The sequence below is a fragment of the Ambystoma mexicanum genome, chromosome 4q (assembly GCF_040938575.1).
Source record: "Ambystoma mexicanum isolate Mex_15411 chromosome 4q, UKY_AmexF1_1, whole genome shotgun sequence".
NCBI classification, from domain to species: Eukaryota; Metazoa; Chordata; class Amphibia; order Caudata; family Ambystomatidae; genus Ambystoma; species Ambystoma mexicanum.
The window spans coordinates 392,669,613-392,696,283 of record NC_090928.1 but is presented as its reverse complement, the minus strand read 5'-3'; the positions used below and the strand labels follow the sequence as shown (position 1 = coordinate 392,696,283).

The following is a 26,671-nucleotide window of genomic DNA, read 5'->3' as shown; positions in this document are numbered from 1 at the left end:
TTGTTATATGCTCCTCAAAATCAAGGGATTTAGTCAAGTGTCAGAAATCCAATAGAATTTCTAGTCATTTAAAATATAATTCAGATTAACAATTCAAAACAAGTTAATGGATTCACATTTGCAATGATGTATCTTACAATTGATCAGCCCGATCCAAAATGGCGCAGTGCACGAAGCGAATCCAACCAACCAAACGTTGATGTTCATATTATACAATTGGTGGCCATCTTTGAACTATTGAATGTATTGCTTAAATCCTAAAATGCGCCTGATATTTGGTGCTTACTTAAGTAACATTACACACTATAAACAAATGTTACTTTTATTTTGAGACTCGCACTAACATTTTTTTTTTTTTTTTAAACGTATCTATTATAATTCGGCCTAAATGGCACTGTGAATTGAAAACGATTAACAAAATCATCCTTTATTCTTATTCTTATAACTTTCACTCGTTAAACAGATCTACTCATAACGGCACTTCGTTTTTTGTAACCTGTGTAACCTAAAAACTGCCTTGTTCTCACTCTATAAGAATGTCAGTATTCTCTCTGTAAATGAATCTATGATTTTCTCACAAAAAAACTTTTGTTTACTTCATAAATTGTCAAATTCTTAATATATTTATTTACATCTTTTGTTTTAACTTTCCAACAGAGAACTGCACAATGTATGAAAAATAATACATACTTCATGTTCAAGAAATGAAATGATATATACCCTCCTGAGGAACCAATGAACTTGGGGAAACACGTGTCGAGGGAAGCTTTTGAATTTATTCTTGAAAATGAAAATAAAAATAATTTTGTTTTACCAAATCTTCAAATTTAAAGTATCTTATTAGGTGCGCAGGTTGCATGACTAGAACCATTGAGTAATTAATCTAACCCTAGCCCTAACCCCTAAGACTCACCCCTAATCCCAGTTTCAATTATACCATCGAATTATAGTCAATGGAAAGGCATTTCGATGGAAATGCTTTTCGTTGCTTATAATTCGATGGTATAGCTTTCGATGGAATGGGTTTAGATGAATTGACTAGATACCTTAATAGACCAATTACACAAACATTTCCTATAGGAAGTGTTCTATTCCCATTAATTGAATTCTGATTTTTTGATTTCTTTAAATACTGCTTTTCAATGTTTTGTCTTTTGAGTGACCTTTCTACAATGTGACACTATCAATGGAAGATCCACATGAGTAAAATTACGGGAATGAGAACCAGCTTTGCTGTCCAAAAGCCCACACAACTCTACCACCATCGTAGATGGTTTTCTCTGCCCTCTGAAACTTCTCCTTGGCCTTTACCTTCAATCATCTCACTAGGAGAATTCGTGAGATCAGGCTGTTTTATGGTATTTGGCGTGTGACCGGCTTCAACCCCAACTCGAGACAAATCATCAGTGTTTTGTAGCACTTGAATCGCTTGGGAAAGATTGGACATGCCCATGTGATGTTGCTGAGACTTGGGTAAAAAAGAGACTGAAGTTCTGCTTCATTGGTCACTGTATCACTGAATAAGGCACAATGTAATCGTGTGCATTTGTACTTCAGCCTTTATGCCCTCTTAGAGGTAAACAAATGAAGATAAGTCTTAATTTAGTGCGCTTAGAGCTTTCTCAGAGCTAAAGTTACTTTCCGGTTTGTTTTGAGGAAGTGGAGAAATTAAAGTTACTCACTGTAGTGACTAGAGTACTCCGTTCTTAATCCCCTTTCCTCTATCTCTAGGGCGTGTGCAGTAATGGGTGTGGGAACGCCCCCAAGGTCCTGCCCTGCAGCGCCTCACCTCAGTCCCTTTATTAACATATCAGCTGCCTTAATACCTGGCTATACTGCATACTTTAGCCCCTGGCATACAAACAGGGGAAGGCGGGTGGGACATATAGGCACAGGTGGTATAGCTCAGTGGCAGTGCACTCGTCTTGGAAGCAAGATGACGCAGAACAGGTTTGAATATCAGGTCCGCGCCTAGAAACCTCTACGATATTAAGTGCGTTATAAATAACCAATTATAATTTTATTAAGGAAAGGGGACTAAGGACTATGAGTACTCTATTCACTACAGTGAGTAACTTTAATTACTCATACGTCCCGTCGGCTTTTCTCCATCGTTGTGGGTGATTCCACTGAACAAGACCATAGGGTGGAGCTGTGACAACCTGCCACATATCTAGGACGAAGCAAAAATGTTCTTCAGAACCACTTGACCGAACTCTGCATCATGCCTGGAGCTTGTATACAGGGAATAGTGCTTACAGAACGCTGACTAAGTGGTCCAAGTAGTGGCCCTGCTGATGACATCCCAGGAAGCATGTCTCTGAAATGCGCCGGCCGTGGCTTTAGCTGTGACCGCATGGGCATGAATCCCCTCAGGAACCTGTTTGCCCATTGCTGTATACGCCTCTGAAATGACCTGGACCGTCCACTGGGCGATAGTAGCTTTGGAAGGCTGGGTGCTGGGAGTTGTGCCCTCAAATGTGACAAACAATGCCTCAGACTTCCTGAAAGAGTTAGTTCGAGAGAGGTAGAACTCGAGGAGCCTCTTGAGGTCCAAGGCATGCAAAGCCATTTCGGCATCTGACTGCGGTTCGGAAAGAACACAGTCAAGCAGATTTCCCTTTTCAAATGAAATGGAGTGACCACCTTGGGCAAAAAATTGGGATGGGTGCGCAAGATGCCTTGTCGATGTGAAATGTGGTGAAAGGCTCACAGGATGACAGAGCCTGCAGCTCGCTGACCCTGCACGCCAAAGTGAGCATTATCAGCAACACTGTCTTCAATGTCACCAGCCTGATGTCCACAGGGACCATCGGCTCAAAAGGCTTATGCTGAAAGGCCGCAAGAACCAGGTTGAGGTCCCAAACTGGACGCGGCCTGTGCACCAGAGAAAAGAGCCTGGACAACCCCTTAAGGTTGGCCTTAACCACCGGGTTGGGTGCTGAAAAACATGCTGTGGGGAATTCTTGTAGAACCCTACTGCCGCCAGATAGGTGCAGCAGGTATCCACCTGAACACCGGAACAAGCTAGATTAACGGAAAAAGCCAGCATATCATCCAGTGAACAGGTAAAGGGGTCAAGCCCCTTGTCGCGAGCCCAGTGGCAAAATCTTGTCCACTTGCTCTTGTACTGGGCCTGCTTACATGGCCTCCTGAATGATGTCCCAGTTGTCCTCAGAACTGAGCATGGTGGAGTTTCAGCTGGTCCGGTACCATGCCGCTAGGGCCAGCCTGGCTGGGTCCGGGTGCTCCAACCCCCGCCCTGCTGTTTCAGGAAGCCCCTGCTGCGGATCGGAAGGCAGACCGATGCCTGGGAGCACAACAGCAGTAGAGCCCTCGACAGACAGTGCAAGGCGATAAGGATGAGGCTGCAGCCCACCAATGTCCGGAACTTGCAGAGGCTCCGCTGGAGCAACGATGGAGGTGGAAGTGAATAGCACCTGCGGCCAGGCCAGCAGAGCTGGAACGCATCCCCTAGAGATCCCCAGACCCCAGCCTGCCCAAGAGGCAAACCGGGGACACTGGGAATTCAGAGGAGAAGCAAATAAGTCCAGATCTGGAAACCCCCATCTTTGGAACAGGGGCAACAAGGAGTTGATGTGCAACTCCCACTTGTAGGTGTTGAACTCCAAGCGGCTGAGCTGGTCCGCTTCCGCATTGCTGTCAACCAGGAGGTGGACCGAGTAAATCCAAAACCCTTCCGTAAGGGCCCAATCCCAGATTGCCACCGCCTCCATGCACAGGAACCAGTGCGTCCCTGCTTGTTCAGGTAAAACATTACCGTGGAATTGTCATTCCTGACCAGAACTGCTGTGCTCCTGATGAGGCAGAAAAGCCTTGAGCGCCAGGCCCACCGCTCTGAGTTTGAGCAGTTTGATATGCAAGAGGGTCTCCGCCCTGGACCATGCACGATGAATGGAGTAGCCTGCCAGAGTAGCCCCCCCAGCCCGAAAGCGAGGAATCCATTGTCACCACCAGAGTTGGCTCTGGCCAGGTAAAGGGGGCTCGCACTGCCACATTGCTGTTCATCAACCACCATCGAAGATCTGGGAGGAGTGGGGGTATTGGAATCATGTCCAACTGAGACCCTGTCTCCTGGTCCCAATTGGCCGTCAGGTGGAGCTAGAGGTGTCTCATCTTGAGGCGGGTGTGCTGAACTGTTAGCACGCAGAAAGTCATCAGCCCCAGAAGGTGCTGGAACCACCATGCCGTGGTAGTCGAATTGGCCAGAAAGGGCCCTATCGCCTTGCAGAGGGAAAGGAGTCAATCAGGCGTAAGAAACACCTGCTGCACTGCTGTGTCCCAGTGCACTCCAAGGAACACCAGATCCTGGGCAGGAGTCAGCTGCAGCTTCTGCCGGTTGAGGGGAAAAGCCCAGCCGATGAAGAACGTCTGACAGATGTTGGCAGAAATGCACTACCCCCTTGGACGAGCTGGCCCTGACCAGCCAGTCGTCCAGATAAGGGTTTAAGTGGTGGCCCTCCAGGCAGAGGAGACCAGGCCACCGCATTCTTAAGCTTCATGAACACACAAGGAGCCGAATTGGTGCCAAAAGGCAGTACCTTATATTGGAAGTGATATGACCATCATAAACCGCAGACATTTCTGATGCAACTGGTAGATGGGGACATGAAGGTACACATCCTTGAGGTCTAGGGGACACATCCAGTCCCCTGCGTACAAAGACTCTGCTATGTGCACATGAGTAATCATCTTGAAGCCTTCAAGCGGTACAGACAGGTTGAGAAATAAAAAGTCCAGGACTACCCTCAGGCCAGCCAGGTCCTTGAGTAGAATCCAGAGCCCCTGTTTGACAGAGGAAAAGGTTCCACCGCCTTCATCTTCAAAAGACAAAGGATCTCCCGTTAAAAAGGGCCAGGGACCCTATCTGACAGAGGAGAGGATGGTAGAGGAAAAGGAAGAGGAAGACTGAAGACCGTGGAGACTACAGAAATGATCCAAGGACTCTCGAAATAACACTGCCAGCTGTCCTGAAAGAGAGACAGCCAGCCCCCTACAGGTAAACTGTGTTCCCCGACCGTTAAGTCACTGCTTTTTGGTGTCTGAGGAGGGTCAGCCGAAAATCCCACGCAAAGTCCTCTGTTGCTTACTCCTGTGGCCACTGGGCGACCAGTCAGGCCTCTGTGCACCATGGTCTCAAAACCCTTGATGCCGGGAAAAGTGCAGGTTTGAAGTCGTACCTGGCCTGAGACTGAGGGAAGGACTTCTGCCCTGGCTTAGTCAGGTTAGCCAAGGACTTGGTGTCCTGTGTAGAGGTCTTCTTTGCCAACTAGTCATCGGTGGACAAATGAAAAAAGGTCTCAACCCTCAAAAGGGAAGATCCAGGATCCGCTCTTGCACATCTGATGAGAATTTAGTGGCATGCAGCCACAGTGTCAGTCTCATCTCGACCCCCAGGCACAGTCCTCTGCTGGCTGTTTTGAAGTGGGAGACCGAAGACTCCATGAGGTCCTGCGCTACCCCCTGGCTGGCCTTAAGGTAGGCCTGCCTCTCCAAAGGGAGATCAGGCAGACACTCCTCCAGCTCTCGAAACAGCTTCTGGTTCGCCGGGGCTAGGAAGGTGTCAGCATTAGCTTGCTGCAAATGCAGCCCTGAGATGACGTACCAATGTTTGCCAAAAGACTCGAGGACTTTGTCCTTGACAGGCAACTGGAGGCGGCTCCAACAGAGGAAGACAATGGTTTAGAATACAGCGAGGCAGCAGCTACCGCTGAAGAGTGAGGCTGGGGGTGGAATGTCAGGAGGGCAGGCTCCCCATCCAAAACCTGAACCGGCTGTCCAATTTCTTTTTCATCTGGGCGTTGACCCTGTGCTTCTCCCAGACGTTACTTGCCACCTGCAGGAAATCCTTCTGGAGCAGAATGCCTGAGCAGCTCGTGGTGCGCATGGCCAAGACCTCTGCTAGTACTCCCGACTCCTGGGGGGCCTCCTCTGGATGGTGGGCCAACAATAACTCTGTAAGGCCCTTAAGGCGTTCATAAAAAGCATTTACAGATGCTGAGGGTTCGTCATCCTGGGTGTCATCATTGCAGTCTTCGTCACCCCCACCCCTTTTTTCCCCAGACAGACCAGAATTCAGGTCCTGAAACACCAGAGCCAGAGGGTTCCCCCCCCCTTGATCCAGACCCAAAGATAGCTGTGGATCCAATGGCTGGTGCGGAGGCAGCATTGGTGGTACAGGAGGCAGAAGAGGGGTTTGCAGAACCGGTAGGGCTTGGACCAGAGGAGGAACAGGCAACAGCGGAGGGCCCAGAGGTGGATGTTTGTGAGGCATGAACGGCACCAGCGGAGGGCCCAGAGGTGGAGGTCTGTGAGGCATGACCTGTGGGATCACTTCCTTCACTATACCCTTGAGGAGCCCCATCATCTGCGGGGAGCACATGAGGAGGAGGAAGAGCTCAAAGAAGCGATGCTCGCAAGCAGCCGGATCCCGAGGGGGGCCCACAGCAGCACTGGGTCTCCATTTCTGATCGGAGTGCTGAGGCACCTGTGGTGTGAAGCCATAAGGCTGCAATGGGTAGAGGTATCCCTGCAGCGATAAACGGCCTGTACCGTAAGGTCCGCTGCTGCTTCCTGAGGGGAGGGGACTGGAAACGTCTTGCAAGGCCCACTCAATGGGCAAGGGACTGGGTAGGCCCTGATGCAAATCCAAGATGGCCGCCGGTCTAGCAGGCTCTCCCATGTGCTTGTCTGGCATCTTAGGGCCTTGCATCACACCCTGGGTGGGAGGGCGCGAAGGCCCCATGCCACTTGCTGGCTCAGTCATGGGAGGACACCCCTTGGCCCTCAAACCTGAAACAGAAGCAAAAACCTCAGATAGCTACAGTAAGCTCAAAGCCATCGGCCCGCTGGCTGGTAGTCTAATAGCCCTGAACCAGGACCTCAGAGGTGGCTCCGGTATATTCTGTGCCCTCAGCAATAGAGCTGGTAGTCGTGCTGGATCATGCTATAGACGGACTCTTGGAGTTAGAACACAACGATACCTTGCCCACTGGGGCCGAAGAAGAGGACAGACTTGATCACCCCTCCATGGACCACCCGGTAGAGCTCCTGAACCCCTCAGCTTGGGAGCCAGCAGCATTGCCGGCCTCAGGTCCGTCGACGGAGCACCCAGAGAAAACCCTGGGTCCCTTGGCTAGGGAGCTGGTACCATTAACAGCCTCTGGTCTGCCAGAACCAGAATCCAAGGTACCCTTGCCCATGGCACACCTCAGAAAGGAGACTCCGCGCTGAGGAGCCGAATTAAACAAAGGGCCTACTTTGTGACCTGGGGGAGAGGCGTGGAAGATCTCCCTCCAGCATGAAAGATGTTTCTTCAATGCCCTGTGAACGAGAGTGCTGCAGTCTGCGCACGCGTCCCAGCAGTGGTCAGGCCCCAAGGCACTTGACAGAGTGCCTGGGGGTCTGAGGCCGGGAAAGAGTGATCGCAGGACGTGCATCTCATGAATTATGCTGCAACCGACATGCACCGGGGAAGGTGAGGCACCAAAGGGAGGTGAAGAAGATTCCGACACGTCTGTGCTGAAAAAGGGTCTTGGTTGGGACGTCGGAGGGCGGGGCATGATGGTGCTCCACATGGACTAAATTTAAAGGGCAAGCTCAATTTTTTGCTGCCAAAGGTTCCGGTACCCTCCCATGTTGGGGGACGCACACAAGGATGGAGGAAAGGGGACGGGACGTATGAGTAAGATAACTTTAAAGAATTAAGAGTAAAGAATTATTCAAAAAGTATAAAAGATTCCCCAACTGTAATTAGGTCCGTCCTCTAGAATTATTGCCATGGTCAGTCCCTACAGCAAGAGGGAATTGGTTGCTGACCATTGGGGGGGAGGGGAGGGTGGGAGAGTTTATTCCAAATAGAATGATGGTCATTAGATGTTTCCCAGTATCGGTGGGATACTGGGAAACTGACCTACCGTTATCCGACACCCTGGTATTACAGGCGCTGGCAATGGCAGTCATTTTGCATTCCTTGGGGGGGTATTGCCAGTATTTCCGGCACTGGTAAAACCGGTGCCAGAAATATCCGCTGTTTTTTGACGATGGGGGCCTTGGCTGGACTCAAGTTGGTCAACCCCCATCGGCAAGCAAAGTATGCCTGTCCGGAAATGTGCTAGTATATGGAAATACCAGCACTTTTCTCCTGACCGGCATACTCAATGAGGGCCAAGATCTTGAGATTTCGTATGAAGTGCAACAGTGTATTTAAATCTAAATGAGTCCGACTTCTTTTAGAAACCATAGCTCTTCTTGCGCTGAGGGGCTGATACCATTTATAGATAGAATTAAAATAGAGCATTGTAGTTTGCTAGTGTGACATATATCCTGTTGGCAACTGAGATTACATTTAAATAAATCCAAAACCGCTTTCTCTGTGCTGTGTGTGATGTGTAAAACAGGGAACACTTCCCATCACTGACAGTGTAGCATTTTGTGAGTGAAAGTTAAATAGCTTCAAAAGAGTTTCCCCAGAAATAGTCAACATTGGGCCATGGTGCGAAGGCACCCCCCACCATAGTCTAATGAAGTATTGCTTTATAATTTGTGATCTGTGAAAGAATTTGGAAAGGAGAGGTAGCTAAGTTTTGTCATTTCCACTCATCAACAAAATGACACTACTGTAAAATTTACCCGATACACAAAGTGAAGTATAAGGCGTACTCGTCTTTGTATCACAAAATTCCCAAACATCAAATATTCTGGACTGGTTATATGGCACACATTACTTACCGTAATCGTGTTTCTGATGCTTGTATCTGCTTAGATTCAAACACTATGCAAAGGCTGACGTCTACTGGTAGTTGCAGAGTATTGCATGACTTGTTTTCGAAATTTAAAAAGGGACCTCGACAGGCCGTGTTTGTAAAACCATCCCTTGTAGGATGTGTACTGCACCCATAGTCCTTCACACAAAGTCCTTCAGATGATTTTGTTTCTGATATGAGGAAGCCTGAAGTACGTGAGTACAAGGAAGTCAAAGTAGAAAAAATAAAGGTGAAATACATATATGCACCTTCAAATCCAGGAAGGAAGGAAGGGTGGGCACATGTGAATCTAAGCAAGTACAAGTATCAGAAATAGCATTACAGTAAGTAATGTATGCCTTCTGAGGCTTGTGGATCTGCTTAGAATCACATGCTATGCATAGATTAGCAAGCAATATCTGGAGAGGATGTGGGTTGTTTGAAGGTACAGCAGCAAACAGACGTCTTAATACCACTTGACCCACCTATGAATCTGCTTTAGAGTGTGTATCTAAGCAGTAATATTGTGTAAATGTGTAAGCAAAACTCCAAGTAGCTGCTTTGCAAATTGCATCTAATGGAACATTTGCTATACAAGCCAGAGTAGCCCCTGTGCCTCGAGTATAGTGGGCTCTTGGTGTGAAAGGTAGAAAGGTAAGGATTTGTTAAGATAGTGAGTAGGAAACTTGGATGCTATTGGCTATCCATTTTGAGAACGGCAGACTTGGAGACATGATCTCGTTCTCTACCAGCTACTATGGAAACAAAAGCTGATCTATTATTTTTATTTAAGAAGTTCTGATGATTCCTGCAGAGTCATCACTAAAGTCTCCTCCAACCTGTCGAGGGGAAGGCAGCCGCTAGCAGATCCCAACCCTGGGGGTGGTATCATGAGGGAGGACCACATGGGAGGAGACGGCTGTCAAGGGGAAGTGGTGACTCGGTTAGGAGAGACGCAGTATTCATCCTCTTCTGAGGATGAGATTTCCCGAATGCCTAAATATCTAATGGCATGCTGTCAATGTACAGTTCCCGCTCCCAGAATTACCAAGAGTACCAAACATGAAAACCTTTTTAATACGCATAGAAATGGTAACCTACGGGATCAGGAAGTGAATATCACAACTACTAGAAGTTATGGTTCTGTTTTATAAACTAAACTCCAAGGAGAAACACCAACTCCTTTAAAGATCTTCCCTAAATCTAAACACGCAGTTACCCAATCAGAATGGGTTAACTGATAAACAAACAAGAACATTATGGACTTAGTCCCATAATGCTCATGGGTACTGAGACAAGGAAGAGGGGCTCAGAGCCCATGAAGTGCTATGAACAGTCTAGTTGTTTAATTGGGAAGCACCTGAACCACCAATCGGGAACCACCTTGTGAACTTCTGTGTACCATCCCCAGACCTATTGCATAGTAGAAAGATTCAATAAGACTTTAAAACTAATTCTACAGAAACTGGTAGAGAAAGACGGGAAGGACTGGGACCGAATGATCCCATGGGCATTATTTGCAGTGAGGAAAACCCCCAAAGCGTCCACCGGTTTCTCTCCCTTTGAGCTACTCTATGGAAGAGAACTTCAAGATGTCTTAGACATGCTCTGGGAAACCTGGGAAGAATGCAAGGAGACCCGCATTCAATTCCAATATATCAAACCGCCACTCGAATGCGTAAACATATGTAGTCCGGGACTTTGTCTGTACTTACTTGGGCAAGGCCCAAAGCCAGCAAAAGGCCAGTTATGACAAAAAGGTACATTTAATATCTTTTTCTATCAGACAGAAAATACTGTCCTTTTACCCACCTCAGAGGACAAACTGGTTTCCAAGTGTCACGGACCCTATGACGATAATAGAAAGAATGGGAACGTGCACGTATAAAGTAGCCCAACCAGACCGAAAACAAAGTCCACTTATATCATGTAAACTTTTTGAAAGCGTGGAAAGAAAACCCCACCAGCCCCCCCATGCTAAATTTCTAGCTTACCTGGTTCCTGAGGATATAGATAACTTTGACTTCCGAGTTATATAGCCAACAACGAGAAGATCTGAAGGACGTAATAGTTTCATTCCCAGACGTAATTTCAGAAAAAACAGGAAAAGTAAAAGGTACCCATCATTATATTCGAAAACCTAAAGTAGTTAATCTAAAACTGCATGGTCATGAAGTCAGGGGCACAGGCATGCAGGTGTCGCATGCACAGGAGACCTGGGTGGACACTGTCCTGGCACCTTTGGCGCCAGGCTCATGAACAAAAGTAAACAAGAACATCCATTTAACACTAAAAAGCTTTTATTATGGTCATAGCACTTCAGATGCATTAACCTTGAACATTCCATCCATCAAGCAGCCCAAAGTGTGTTCTTGGGTGTGGCTTCTAATGGATTCACAGCTATATAAGCTGCCCTGATCTCCTCTAGACAGAAGCTTTGCGTTATTCTGCACTTACCAGCAGCGTATCGCTCACCGTCATCTGCGGTCAGACCTGCTTACCTTTGAAGACCCTGCTTTTTGGACATCCTGCTTCCTGCCAGCATACTTACCAACTGGGGGAAGCTGTTCTTACCTGTACATCTCTTCAGCGAACTGAGCATTCATCTTTACACTTTCCGGAACGCCGAAAATGTTCATCTTGACACCTCAGCACGACACGCTCCATCGTCGACAGCAGCACCTGCAATGAAAAACAGAAGACAAGGTTAGACATTAAAACACAGTCAGTTTAAGGTTGCGCTTCGCCATACTTCGCGCTTTTCCTTAAACCATCACTTACCTGCTGTCGAACGTTGCGGTAGCATCAATCTTCCATCCAGCCGCATCTCGAGTCTCACAGCTGCATTGAGGCTGCATTTCCATCTAAGCGAAGAAAACAGAAGAGAGACATTATTGCAGGCATAAGGAGCAACATATAAAGACATTAAACAGAACAAACAGAATCACAAGAGCTGAAGAGACACTTACCAATCACAAGGAGAAGCATAGTCGCTGCTGGACTGGACTAATCCTTATCAGGGATCAGTGAAGGAACTAGATCCCATTCAACGCGCCACTGCCAGAAGTAGCAGGACGGAGAGCTTACCTTCCATAATTCACAGGTGAGCTTTATGGGCCGGCGTATGCTCACAGAAACCGTACTTTGGGGAGAAGGGTTCGAGAGGTACAACAATCACAGATTGGCACACTCACACACTTATCTCCACGCAGGAGCAGTATCACCACGTACCACTGCTCACAGCTTTTCTACCGAGGGAGAGGCCTGAAGGGGGTGATTCAAGTCCAGCGAGGGCTGCAACTGTGCCCAAACGCCTCTGCAGAGACCAGGTGAGCGTAACAAAAAACGTATCTACCCAAGGCACGAAAACAGGTAGTGATTGAGGAAGTCAACAAAATGTTGAAGGCTAATATCATTGAACCTTCCTCAAGTCCATGGTCCTCCCCTATAGTCTTAGTCACTAAACTTGACCGGTCCTGGATATTCTGCATTGAATTTTGTCAAGTCAATGCCATATCGTACTTCGATGCCTATCCCATGCCAAGCATCAATGACCCAATTGATAAACTAGGGACAGCCACCTATCCATCAAACAGAGTTAACAAAAGGATACTGGCAAGTTCCTGTATATATGGGCCAGATAAGGAAGAAACTGCGTTTTCAACACCCCTAGGGTTATTCCAGCTTAAAGTCTTCCCTTTTGGGCTATACAGTGCGCCAGCTACATTCCAACGTTTTATGGACAACATCCAACAACTCTATTCTGACTTTTGCAGGGCTTACATTGACGGTATAGTCATTTATAATAAGACCTGGGAAGACCATCTTTATACCATCATGAAAGTCCTTAAGAATGCTGGTCTGACTGCAAATCCAGCTAAATGCAGATTAGCCCAATCCGCCGTAAAATATCTTGGCTTCTTCATATGGAATGGAACTGTACAGACCCAACATGAAAGTGAAAGCCGTCTTGGACACTCCAAATCCCAAATCCAAAAGAGACCTTAGAGCTTTCCTTGGGTTAATAAGTTATTACCGTAGGTTTATCCCCAACTATTCGGATAAAAAGGCACGGTTAACAGATGAACTTAAAAATGCTGAACCCCAGAAATTTCAATGGAACGAAGACGACGAGGTATGCTATAACATCTTGAAACAAACACTATGTCAAAACCCAATCCCAAAGGTAGTCGACTTCAAGGAGTTTGTGTTACAGATGGACGCTTCTTTTACAGGATTAGGAGCCATTTTGTCCCAAATCTGCGACGGATTAGAACACCCCAATGTATACCAGTCGCAAGTTATTCCCATGTGAGAAACATTACTCTGTGGTAGAACTAGAGGCCCTAGCCATGAAGTGGGCCATTATCTATCTCATGTACTACCTATTAGGAAGAAAGTTTACTTTAGTTAACGACCACTCTCCCTTAGTTTGGATTAGCCATTGCAAAGAGTCAACCCTCGGGTCATGCTATGGTTTCTGGACATACAACCCTATTGATTCACGGTGGAACACTGGAAAGGAAAAGACCAGGGAAATGTGGATTTTCTTTCCCGGGTCCCCAGTGAAACACATGTGGCTACATCGCATGGAGGATCGGTATGTGAGAAACCTGAAGGTGTCGCCTTGGCTGGTCCCCGGGGATCTGTCATCCAGGTGGCCAGGACACGGCTGTCGCTATTGGATCAAGTTCCTGGGGGTGGACCAGTAAGGGAGGATCACCTGGATGCGGGGTCCTCTGCAGAGGGACACCGATGGGTGAGACGCAGTATCCCCCTTCCTTTAACACCTTTTCCCCATCCTCTCACGTAGGACATTCCAAATCACTGCCCCCACCTTTTCCACCACAAATGCTTTTGCACAGAGCAACGGACTCACACTAGAGCCGTTTACCTGATATGTCCCAATACCAGGGTTAGGCAAAGTCAGGGAATTGACCCCAGTCTCACACACCAGACGGCCCTTTCCCTTCCCCACAGGGATAAAAGGTGGAGCCAGAGAACACAGTATGAGCAAGACAGATACAACAGGCAGCACAAGGAGATGGCTAATAGAAGGAAGCAGTTCAATAGAAGGAAAAAGGTGGCAGGAGGCAAGAGCATTGCAAGGAGATAAACAACCTTGCCCATTTCACGCCAGGCCCGCAGAACCTTTGTGGAGAGGAATATGTGACTGTGTACAATAGAGCAAGTATCCTGCTGCAGATGTCAGAGGTACACAGGGCGAGCCTATGCTGATAAGGCGTAGCAGAGGAGACTCCAGTGCCCCTGGGACCGGCCTTGACTCCAGAGAAGCCAAAAGCCAAGCCGTTCAACACAGCCGATGAGTGAGAGGAGAATCTATGAACACCGAGCTGTGTTGAGTGACAATTGCAAAGTGGCAAGTTTTGAACAAAGCTAATAAACTTTAAAGGAACTGTTGAAAGTGTGAGGGGGAGACCAGCTGCAGAGGGAAAGCGGCACCACGTGGGTACTAACTCGAGAGACTTTGGTCGAGCCCCATATTGAGAAACTACAGAAACCAGAAGGCCATACAAAGGCTGCCAGAGGAATGCAAAGTGGTCATATGTGAGGGTTGAGCAAAAGCCTGTACATTTCGAAAAAAACCTTGATTCAGGAATTGGCATGAAGACGAGGGAAGTGAATCCTGAAACCTATGAACTGTATAAAAGTAAAGAAAGAGAACATTGAAAGCAAAGAGGGGTTCGCCCAGAAGAGGGGGACCCAGAGGTGAACCCATCACCCAACGAATATTGGGAACAAACTTTCATTTGTTAAAGGAACTTTTGTTTTGTTGGTTATCTGAAAACATCGGGCCCCAAAAGCAAGAGAGACTTTCTAAAGGAAATGAGACTTGGCCATCGACGGACCCGAGAACTGTCGTCCCGTTCTAGAGGAGCCCGATACTGTACTGTGCTACACCAGCCCCCATCGTACCCTGTGTTAAAACGTGAGGAAGGGAGACCCAAATCACAGCATCCTGCCTTTTATTATTTGAGAACACGGATTTCTTTTCTTGAGAACTATCCCACACCTTTTTTCTGTATTAGTTGTAAGGTTGTCAATAAGTTTCCTAGAATAAACCCTTTTATTTTGACAACGCCACTAGGACTGCCTTATTTTTCATTTTATGGTCGACATCTGTCCCCATCTTAGATATAAGTTTAGATTAGTTTTTCCAACCCACATACCATTGTTTCATTGTTCAATAAACACCCTTGAACTGTAATCATTTGTGTCTGTCTTACTTGAGTCACCATGAGTTTCTCACAAGGCACGTTACAAATGTCCAATAAAACAATAAATCAATGTGATGACTGCAGTCCTTGTGGTTGGGTGGAATGGCCGTCAGAAGCCAAAAAGCACCATACTGTATGTGTGCAATGCCACACCTAGATGAATTTCAAGATGGCCGCGACACTATCAGTCAAATATGTACATGCAAAGAGAGCATGTGTAGGAAATCTTCCAGTTAATCATAAACCAATACAAAGCAAGCCACACACAAAGTGTTCGGAAACACACCTCCCGGTCTTTATGTAATAGATGGAGGAAGCAACATCCCAACTATACCACTTTCTCTTCAAGATGGTGTCTGTTGAATGCCATTACAAGTTCAGAGAAGCATTCTAGTCCTTTTCAAAATGGCGCCCTGCGCACACCCACTCCCGAGACTGTAGTATCTCTTCTACATAATGCCGGTGAACAAGTGGGTCAATGCATTGCTACTTTGCTTTGTTGCCTTTTGCTCCCAGATATTATCAGCCTTGCCTGATTTACTCTTTGGCGCTTTGCCTATTCTACTACCGTCTATATTCCTGTCATGATTACTAAACTCAGGGTCTCCTTTAAACCTTTACCCCCTTTTCTAGCAAGTGGAGGCAGGTGGGGAGATCAGGTAGGGGCCAAGTGGGTAAACGCCTGGCATTCAAGACACTCACAGCATCAATCAGAATAAACACTCCTATCTCTTAGGGTAGCTGCACACCTGTTTCCTGGTTGTTACATCACTTTTTGCCACTCCAATATGGACATTGTAGGACATCCTGGCATCCAGGAAGCTACAATGCATTCTAGTGTTTGGGCGTGACTGCCTATAAAGGCCACGCCCGGAGAGCAGCCCGTGCTTCGTGTGCTTCCTGTAAGCTCGAGAGCACATGCTTACCGCCGCCTGGTTTTCGGTCTTCAGCCTTTCCTGATTCGATTCCTCCCGACGACCGGAGTCAGTGCTCGCTTCATTAACCTGCAACGAGAAGGAGAGAGATAAAGCAGTTAGCGCACAGTGAGTTACACGCGTCTGCAAATCTCCACGCAGCATGCTTTAAAGCAGAACGTTTAAACTTACTCGAACATCGCTTGCAGCCGAAACCGCTGTTCATCATTTTGCGCACCTTCTACCCGCCTCGGGTATCATGCAAAGAAAGAGAAAAGACATTAGTATTCTGTCGCCATCTCCGCTCAACCCTATTGCTGCAGTCCAGTGCTGTGAACTGGCACACAATTTAGCAAGCATCACGGCAGATTGGAAACATCAGACTCGAATAATCCCAGTGAGGTAACTGGGCAGTTACGAACATTGAGACTCTACTTACCTGAACTTACCTGCAAACTTACCTGAACTGAAATCCCAGTGCAGTAACTGGGTAGCACAAACTATTGGAACTAAAGCAGCAAACTGCTGGATGCAATTCTCTAAGACAGCAACTCCAGAGCGACTCCCAAGAAATAGCGCCCCTGCATAAGCAGGATGGAAGGCGCACCAAATTAAACACACAGGTGAGACACGCACTAGGGTGCTTGAGAAATCTAGGTGGGTTGGGGGGGAGAAGGAGGGTGGCTATCCTTTCCACCCCTTACAATTCACTCTTTTGGCAGGTCAGACGTCCCACTAACAGAAGGGTGGTGTATAACCAGAGAAGGAACTGGGGGACTCCATTGCTCCTGCAGAGACTCAGGTAAGCGTGACAATTCCTTCTACAATTCTTATGCGCCTTCCCATCGGCATGCTCACTTTCCTTCTGATCGTGTTTCTGCCTTTAAACTTTCCTGCAGTGGCTCGCGTGTGCAACCCTACTCGCGTTGACTCTGTCCTTGCAGCTTTCTTTCGGCTTCTGACTCTGTATACCTTACTTTGGCAGTGCTTTTTCCTGACTTGCCTGTGATTGTCTTCAGCCGCTCTTCTGTTCCTAGTTTCCACATACTACGTTCGGCAGAAACCGCAACGTTCTTCCATGCGCTTCCTTTTCACAGAGGTTGTAATTGCTGCTGTATTCCATTCTTATTCTTTATCCTTCTGGTTCTTTTGTCTTTATGCTTTTTGTCCTACCTTGTTTTTCCTCTTTCTTCCTCTCATTCTCCTGATCCTATTCTGTCCAATACCTTTCTATTTCTACATTCCCCTCTTTCTTGGCAACCTTTTTCATGAACAAAACTACCAGGTATTCGAAAGGATACTCCCTTCCACAACAGATTACAAGATTGCCTTTGAAGCATCTACACAACTAGCAAAGCATCACTGAACCATCCAACAACCAAATCGGGTTTTATTTCTCAGAGGGTTTCACAAGGTCGTTTGCCCGCCAAGTACACAGTGCCAGTTTCTATCCAGGCATCTGGATACCCCACGGACTGCTCCCGTTAACTTCGCTTGTATCATCAACAGGTTAGTAAAGTGCAACCTGATAGTTGGCGATGGCCGAACATAGGATGGATCAGCAAGTACAACAGCTAATCTCTGAAGTGCAGACATTTAATTTAACAGTGCAGAACTTAAAGACAGAGAATGCCACTTTGAAACAATTGGTTACTCAACCACAGCCTCGTTCTGAACTTCCTCCAGGTCCATCAGCTGTTGGGGAAATACGATGGGAACCCCAAAAGACAAAGCATTCACAGATGTTTGCTTGCTAGCTACAATTCACATTGAAACCCTCACTTTCCTAGAGATCCCTCAAAGGTGAGCTTCATGATTTCTAATTTAGCAGCTAACGCCTTAGCATGGGCAGCTCCACTGGTAACCACAATCAATCAATTGTTGGACTCCCGTCTCACTTCAGACCTGGGAAAGCCAAGTGTACAAAATTTGGTGTGAGGGTGCCGTGGACACAGAGCTAGCAGGATACCAAGTTTCGAGGGCCCCCTCGAAACGGTGACAGAGACAGAGCAAGGGTCCTGCGCAAGATGGTCAGCCCACTGGTTGGCCCAGGGACACTTCCGAGAAAGCTTACTTGCAGGTTTTGATAAAGGTGCCAAGAATAGTTGGTCCCACTATTCCAATGGGTTGAAGCGTCTACGCAGACCTTCTAGGACGACCAGATGCAGAGGGGTCCCACGGGACGATAGTGGGCTCAGGATGCCAAACCTTCCAGCGGGTCACCAGCGGTTCCTTGACTCAGCTTCATGTTGCAGGATACTTGGATCCTATCTTTTTTTCAGGAAGAACTCCGGAGATCGACCTGGCAGTGGTGTTTTCAGCCTCCTCTTATCCAAAGTTCCCTTCGTGCCAAAAACGGAGAGTACCCAATGGGAGATCTGCTCACAAACACACACTCCATACGTGGACCAATCACAGACCACGGTGGTCCCAGGCATTCATGGCACTCCAGACTCTCTGGCACCCAGGATGTCTATTGGGGACAGAAACCCCAGCCCACCTCCTGGAGGCACACACACACATGGCATGCAGAAGCCTGTGAAAGCATTGGTATTCGCGGGAAAGTGCATGACCAAGTAAGGACTGGCCCGGGTCGACCCGACCTGGGGAAGGTGAAGGGGCAAGATGGCCAAAGGACAGGACAAAGAACCTCGTGGCATAGCCATTTTGGAGCGAGGCCACCTATTCGTACCAAACGCGGTTAACATGGCAGGAAAGGATTAAAAATAATGTGAAACGATAGCTGCCGCCAGTCCTGTCCATGACACCTGCACAGTTCATAAAAAGCTCAGCGACAGTATCTAGGGCCTTTGGAAAATGACTGTAGACCCAAGTGTGCTGTATGGTAAGATACATTGCACACTTGTTACATGTTGCACAAAAAGTTGCAACATGAGGAAAGAACTAAGGGAAACAAAGTCTCCCAGTACTGACTGTTTTACGGCCATGTCAGTTTCCCCATAAAAAGTGAGCGAAAGCCCAGATGAGTACAGCTGAAGGCTGTGCTTCTCTGGAAAAGTCAGTCAATGGTGTCTAAACAGCAGCAAAAGGTGTGGGGGTTGACAAATGGAGGGACAATGACATACAATTATGAAATCTTTCCTAACAATAACAAACGAGAGCAGCACATTTTTTAGATATGCCCAACAGCTCTGAAACACGTGCTGGGGGTTGTTATTGGTACTCCTGTGCAGAGGAATATTGCCAAGCATTTTGGTGCTTGACTGCCCAAATGGGTGGGACCAGACTGATATACAAATGGCTATTTCTCCTCTGCGACAGGTACAGTGAGCTAAAAAGTGGTTGCAGACGCTACTGAGTGGGCACCGTCCCATAGAACAGATTATTTTGCCTTGTTCGTTCTCGGTAGAGGGGTTCCCAGACCTTTTTATCTACTTTTGTTCTAAACGCCCCATTTTATTTTCTTCCACCAAACCAGAAACAACATTATGGTTAATGGAAGATTGCAATAGCATATTAACACACATCGGGACAGCTCTTCCAACTAACAGTGATAGTATTCATAAGTCAATACTATACTTGCTTTGGCCATCGTCATAATAGCAGCACACACTCACTCTCCTCTTCCAGCACAAATTGTACCCACCTGCATTGGGATAACAGATGACGTAGCTGGTTGTACATTTTCCGATTACTTCGATGAATGGCCTCATTTCAACTGCCCCCAATGCACAATTCAATCCAATGCTTAATAAAAAAGAAAATATGTTAATGTGTGGGTATACTTATTGATGGCTTAATATATGCATAAACATAGTAGTACAAGTTATTGGAAAACGTTATTCCCCAATGCACCATTGCTTAACCCTACTGCATGACGGTTTAAAGTGAGAAATCACCTTTTAGATGTTAGGTTTGTTTGCATTCAAGCTTCACATTTTCTTTATAAATACTCATGTCAAATGTGCCTCCTTTTTCACATTAGAGGACGGGGACAATAGGTGTACTCAGGATTTGGGATTTATGTTTTTGGTCCAGTTTCTGAAAGAAGACGAAACCTGAAGTTATATGGTTTCCCCCAAACATTCCAGCAAAATGTTTTGCAAGGCAAGAGTGGTGTGTGTACTGTAAAGGATTTACATATTTTAAACAGTATTCCGGGCTTTACAAAAGCACACAGAGATCATATACCCCCACCCCCTTATGAAACTGGGCATGTTGTGAATGGGTACTGTTTCTACATGCTTGATCAGTGAACTGTGAAAATCCTGAGGGTATTCTCACTCCTATTCCCCAGGGATCCTCAGCACAGGCAGCCAGGGAAAGGCCATCGCTATTGGATCCTGACCCTGGGGGTGGAGATGTGAGGGAGGATCACGTAAGTGGAGGATCCTTGAGGATTGGGTGTGTGGTGCCCTTGGGCTAGACATGGTATCCCCCTTTCCCTATTGACTACCAACCTAACCCTCCCCAACATTCAGGGGTTGTTAGAAGCCAGATCCCCTCATTTTTCCAGACATGACACTTGATAGCACTGGGACGAAGAAGAGGCCACCAAGAGCAAAGCAGATTATACCTTTTCACCACTTTAGTACTGGGACGAGGAAGATACCTGCTAAGAGCTGCAAAGGTCAGGCATGTCCCTTTGATTGTGCTCAGGCAGGGCTAATTGGACAGCCACACCCGCAGCCTGTGAAGGGTCTGCAGGTGAATAAATGGAGATCAGCCAGAGAGAGAGGAAGGCAGCGAGACGGGAGGAGCAGCAAGAGACCCTCATGAGGAGGTTGCCGGGGTGAGAGCAGAGAGAGCCAGGATGCCAGCAATTATCCCAGAAGACTTGTGTGACTTGAAACAAGTGGGCTAAGTAATTTCCCCAGGTCTGGGAGCCTCCATCTCCAAGTGTGAGCAGCAGGAGCTGCTGAAGAGAAGCATGGTGCAGAGAGGAAGCCGCCCGCATCCAGTAAGAAGCCATGGAGCTGGCGTGCATAAAGAAGCACCCTGCAGGCAAGCGGGCCTCGTGCTGGTGGATTTCCCCGACCTCAGAAGTCAAGAGGAAGTTGCGGGAACCACTAGGAAGACATACAAAAGGCTGGTGAGTGTCAGGATGGCGTGTGACCATCAGGCACTCCTGTGGGACCTCAAGTGAATAATGGTTCTTGCTTTGAAGCCAATACATGCATACTGAATACCAAACCTAAATTTAAAGCAAATAAATGCATATTAAATGCCAAACTGAATGAGATCTTACAATTGAGCAAAAGTGCACATGGCACACTAAACTGAAAGTACACAAAATTAAATGTATGTTACACCACGATTTAACTTGAACTCTGAAGCTAAGTACATCAAAGGCTAAAGAGAGCCACACCGTGAACTTGGATGAATGACTGCAGTGTGGCAAGGCCACGGATTGGCAAGAAGTGTGTGACACGTGGTGGCAGAGCCACAAGGCTTACAAAAAGAAGCCAACGGAGTGCTAGACTATACATAATACATGAAGCCAAGAGGCCGATAAAAGGAACTAGGTGAAGGTGACTTGGTGCAAAGGAGCAAGCACCAAGGAACCTGTGTGGGCCGGTGTCTAGTCAAATGAACGACAGACAAATGGTCGACACAATTTGGTCGACAGGACAAATGATCGATTTTTTTATTTATATATATATATATATATTTTAGGTTTTTGTTTAGGGAAAAAAGGGGTTTTTTAGCAAAAAAAAGGGGTTTGGGGGGACCCCCCACCAAAAAAAAAAAAAAATTTGATCATGTGACCCGTCAACCTTTTGATGTCGACCATTTGTCCTGTCGACCATTCAGATTCGACCAATTGACCTACAACCGTGTGGGCCTGCGGAGTTCAGGGGTCCTGCTTGCGCAACCAGTGATGGGTGGAGTGTGCGGTCTAACAACTGCGCCTAGACCAGTGTGCCCTAAATGGTGAAAATAAGAACACTGACCAACAGTCTAATGAAACCACTGCATACAAACTGGCTAAGTGAGCCAGAAAGACGGTCAGGTTGCCCTGATGTTTTGCTAAGGCGTCCTCCAGGAACCCTGAGACTTAAAAGGAACCATCCTTCCTGTCTTGAGAACAGGGTCTCAAGACCCCTTTTGCTTTTGGATTGTGCTACTTGAAACTTGGGGAAGAGAACCCCAAGGTTTGGTTTTGAACTATATTACTTTGAACAGGAGAAACTAATTTTTAGACTTTCATGGAACTTTCTTATGCTTGGGGAAGGGGAGCTGAAAATAAGCTGTGAGCTGGAAGAAGCTCAGAACATTGAGTTGAACACTATTTCTTTGAGCTTTGACAGCCCTCCACATTCTTTAGCTTTAGTTGTGATGGCAGGGATAGGTTTTGACACAGACTTAAGTTGGACTCTTTGACTAAGACTTTCCTTAGTTTCGTTCAGGTAGGGAAATCCCACCTTAGCATAGAGCAAAATAGGCTTTTACCAAGCCTAACATTTAAGTCAATAAATATCTTTTGTTTGAATTTTAAGTCTGTTGTCTGTGTCTTACTTCACGATGCCTTCACAGAACCTATAGAGACATGCATTTCATAAAACTAGACAACCTTACATTCAAAAAATGTAATTTGTCTAAATCACAACTGAACTTTTAACAAACTGAAATAAATCTTGTGGTGCTGTATTGTTTGTTTGAAAATCAATTTTAAAAAGTCACTTTAACCACAATAAATAAATCTTGTGGAAGAGCCAGTCACCTGTTTTTATAGGACAGCATGTTATGAATCCTGCTGAGTCCTCACTATACCCCAACCTGAGATCTCCCATGTGGGCAGGGGAAGGCAGCTGCTATCGGATCCTAACCCTGGGGCTGGTGACATGAGGGAAGATTGCATAGGAGGAGATGGCTGTCAGGGGGAAGTGGTGACTCCATTGGGAGAGAAGCAGTATTCATGCTGTCATTGTACAAGTACCTCCTATGCACATTTCCAAAGAATATGTTGTGAAAAGTCATCTAATCAGGAATTAAATGCATCATTCTCCAATTGTCATAATCATGTCTTAAATAGAGGTTTAAAATCCAATGTTAAAACACCAACTTTTTATAGAAAAATCCCCAACACTGACAATGTTAATTTCACCAAGCAATTAAAAATAATTAAACATAAAAACCCCAAACCCATTATAGACTTCAGGATTCATAATGCCCTAAATACTGGGACGAGGAAGAAGAGCCCAGAGTTAATAAGGATCAACAATGCCATTTACCATAATGTGCGGTCTGGATGTTGTGGACCACAACACCTGAGCGGGACATTTAAACTCAGGAATGAGTTGCAGGCGTCACAGGACGCTGAAGCAGTAGCTGAGGCAGACCAGAATGCTCAGTAAAAACACAGAAAAACGCCAGCTGATGCCAATGCGAGATATGAAGGCCGGTGTCATGGCAGAGTAAGCGCAACAGGAAGCAGTGTCTGGCAAAGAAGGCCGACGTGCTCCCAGCCCGACGAGCAGGGCTTCTGTGTGCAGAACCAGATCTGTCAGAGCTCTGGGAAGAAGCTGTGCAAACCGCGGGAATTACGCAGAAGCCGACAGAAAGGCAGAAAGCAGATAAAAAGTCCACTGCAGCACCAGCAAGGGACCAGGAGACGCCAAAACAAACCATTGAGTTGGCCTAAAGCTGAAGGTAACCCCTGCAGCGCTCTGAATAGAACATTTATCAAAAACCAATACTTTTTAATACCGAACAGATAAAGCAATACAAGGGCATAATTCCCCTTACCTGGGACACCAACTGGGGGGAACCTATAACCTGCATTGTCAACAGCCAGGAGGCTGTGAAGAAGCAGAAGAAAAGCAACAAGGGCACAACTCCCCTTATCTGGGACACCAGCAGGGGGAAACTTGTATGCCGCATTACCAAAAGTGAAGAAATCATAAAAAGAGGCAGGCATTGCTCAAACCTCCCCACAAAGGATACTGGTGTGGAGACTCTTGGAACTATTGTCACAAAGCATAATTGTAGTTGTAGGAGGAGTATCTTGGCAGGCAAGTAAACCTGAAAGTAGTTAGTCCTGACAGGGGATTGGTCCAGGAAAGATGGTGTTGTTTTGTGGTAAATAAGTGTAATGAAAAGAACCTGTTAAAGATATTTCATTTGATGAACAAGTGCGGCATCATCAGTAACAGTTGCTGTGCTATCCAGACAAAAGCTATTAATATAGCATATGAAGCAATTCAAGAGTGGAAAAACTCCTTAGCGCTAAATACAGACAGAACAGAGCTGTTGATTATAGCTTTGTGGAAATAATTTGCCATCAGAATAAGTTTCCTCATAGCGGTGAATAAAATCAACATATCTGGAAAGGTAAAAACCTTGGGTATTATCCTAGATGCAGAGTTGTAATGAAACCACATGTAGTCCAGGTTTGTGCATTCTGTGGATATGTTACAAAACTGCTTCACCATATTCACCCATATATCTCTCAAAAGAATAGCACTCTACTGGCCTGACCGTTGATTAATTCACGGCTAGTCTATTGTAATAGTCTATTATTGGGTACAGCAAATACCAATATCCAGAGCTTGCAAGTTACTCAAAATGGGGGGGGTGGACGGGGTGAGAGCGGTCTGTGGCCTCAAAAGAACATGTCACAAAGGCTTGAAGAGGTTTACACTGGCTCCCGGCTAAACATCGGATCATGCATAAAGTACTCTCCATTTCTTTTAAATGTCGCAATGGCGTGGCACCACAGTAGTTGTCAAAATGTCTTACCACTTTCGTCCTTGGCCATTGTCTTCAATCCCATGATCCATCAAAGTTATCACAGCTGAGATTTAAACGTAAAACCTTTGGAGGTATCACGTTTGACTGTCAGGGTGTCATGATGCCTACCACCGGGCATCCGGATCGAGTCCATCATCCCCGGGAGCAGGCATCCAGATACTCATTAAAACCCCAACAGCCCCAGCTGGGGGCTGTTTGGATTCAGTCCTGGCACCTTAAGTGCCAGACTCATCATAGAAATCTGTCCTGGCGCCATGGGCGCCTGGCTCATAAACTTCATTTACCCTATGCAGACCATGCTGCAAATGAGTCCAAGCCAACGTGAGGCCTGGATGGGACTCTTTTGTTACAGGGACTATTTTTTACTCGGTTGTGGTTCTGGGGAACTTCTTACCTGGGACTACTTTGCAGGCTATTTAAACCACGCCGGAACAGCAGCTCATGCTTCGTGTTATTCTGCATCCAGCAGCGTAACGCTCACCATGTCTGCAAGTCAGCATCCAGTCTTCTGCCACGCCCGCCTCAAATCTGGAGCTCCTAGACAAAAGGAAAAGAAAGGAGAAGAGGTTAGATCACAGACATCATTTGATTCCTTACCTGATTCCGGACCCAGCACATCTACGAGTCTGGAAAGGACATTATTTCAGCACGCGTCGCTTCGCCAGCAGCTGCGCCAGCAGCTGCGCAGCGTTATACTCACCAGTCCACTGCATCTTTCAACTCGGCGCTGCCTCCATCATTTTCTTCGTTGAAACCCAGCACCTGGGGGGAAAACAAAAGGAATAACAAGGTGAGCCGAGAAAACCGACAAAGACAATCTCTTTGCCACCATAGACTTACCTGCTTTACCACCGGAGGTATTATCCTTTAATTCGCTGCATCTTTCTATGCCGCACCTATAAAGGGAGAGAAAACAGCAAGTTAAACTCATGCAACTTTTACCGGACAGTGTTTGGTAATACAGACTCTTACCTGAACGCCATCAGCTGCCTCCAGGCAAAATTCTTTTGGACCCAGCTGCAACCTAACGAGGGAATGGAACAAGAGTGAACATCGGCCATATTGAACTCTTTGAACTTTATAGACACTGGAGTCAATATTCCTCTGGAACTCCTCCAGTACCTTCAAACCTGTGAAGTAACTGGTATCTACGCGCCCCTGCATGCCATGTAGGATGGAGAGCTCATCATTTAAAAACATAAGGTGAGGTTACCAAGAGGGGATATCGGAGGTGATTAGTGGGGAGAACGAGAACAGTTGGGGGGGGGGGGGGGGGGGGGGCCCATCACTAAAGTCCACGGGTGGCTACATCCCTTTCTCCACTTGCAGGAGAATACCGAGTCCAGCAGACAAGATTAGGCGGGCCAGTCCAGACTGTCATCTCTTCACTACGCATCATGTTGGTGGAGACCGCAGCTGTCCGGGTCCGATCGACGCCCCTGTGGGAACCAGGTGAGCGTAACACAGGGGCTCACCTTTTAGAACAAACTCTCACCCGAGCCTCTGCAAAACACTTCCCTTACAGATATTGAAAAGGGCCTTAAGACTCTTCTGTTTAATGAAACTCCTGACTAGTAACTATAAATGGCCCGATATGCTCCTCCCCCGACCTCCGTGGATTCCATTTCTCTCCCTGTTGTGGCTACCCACTTTTTGTTTTGTTCAAGCGCTTTCAGGCCTATGGGCGATGTAGCGCTATACAAAAATTAAATCCATCAACTTGAAGGAGAAAGGTAATATGCTGACAATTGCTTTGATTTATGAACTTGTGTTTTTGAGAGAAAACCATTTCTGCTTTCCCAAGAAGGATATTGGGAAAGACCAATTGTTTTGAAGTTGTGGAACCAGTGTTTATGAAAGACACATTTACTTTAACAAGCAGAAGGTCACCTTTGAATTAAAAGATTGTGTGTGTTGAACTGAATAGAACTTTATTGAAAAAGAACTTCTCCAAAGGTATTCCTGTATTGATTCAGGGAAAAGGAATCCAACCCTGGTCACAAGGAGTACTTTTCTTTTCAAAGCTTATAAGTTTGAA

General features: G+C 46.5%; 1 protein-coding gene across 1 annotated transcript in view; it reads right to left on the bottom strand.

Annotated features, from left to right (window-relative positions):
- Positions 1–26,671, bottom strand: part of MTR (5-methyltetrahydrofolate-homocysteine methyltransferase) — a 1,960,411-nt gene that overhangs the window by 1,380,256 nt on the left and 553,484 nt on the right. Inside the window, exon 9 of the mRNA XM_069607970.1 lies at positions 19,526–19,626. Within this exon, the coding sequence (XP_069464071.1) occupies positions 19,526–19,626 (101 nt within the window). The remainder of the gene's footprint in view (positions 1–19,525; positions 19,627–26,671) is intronic.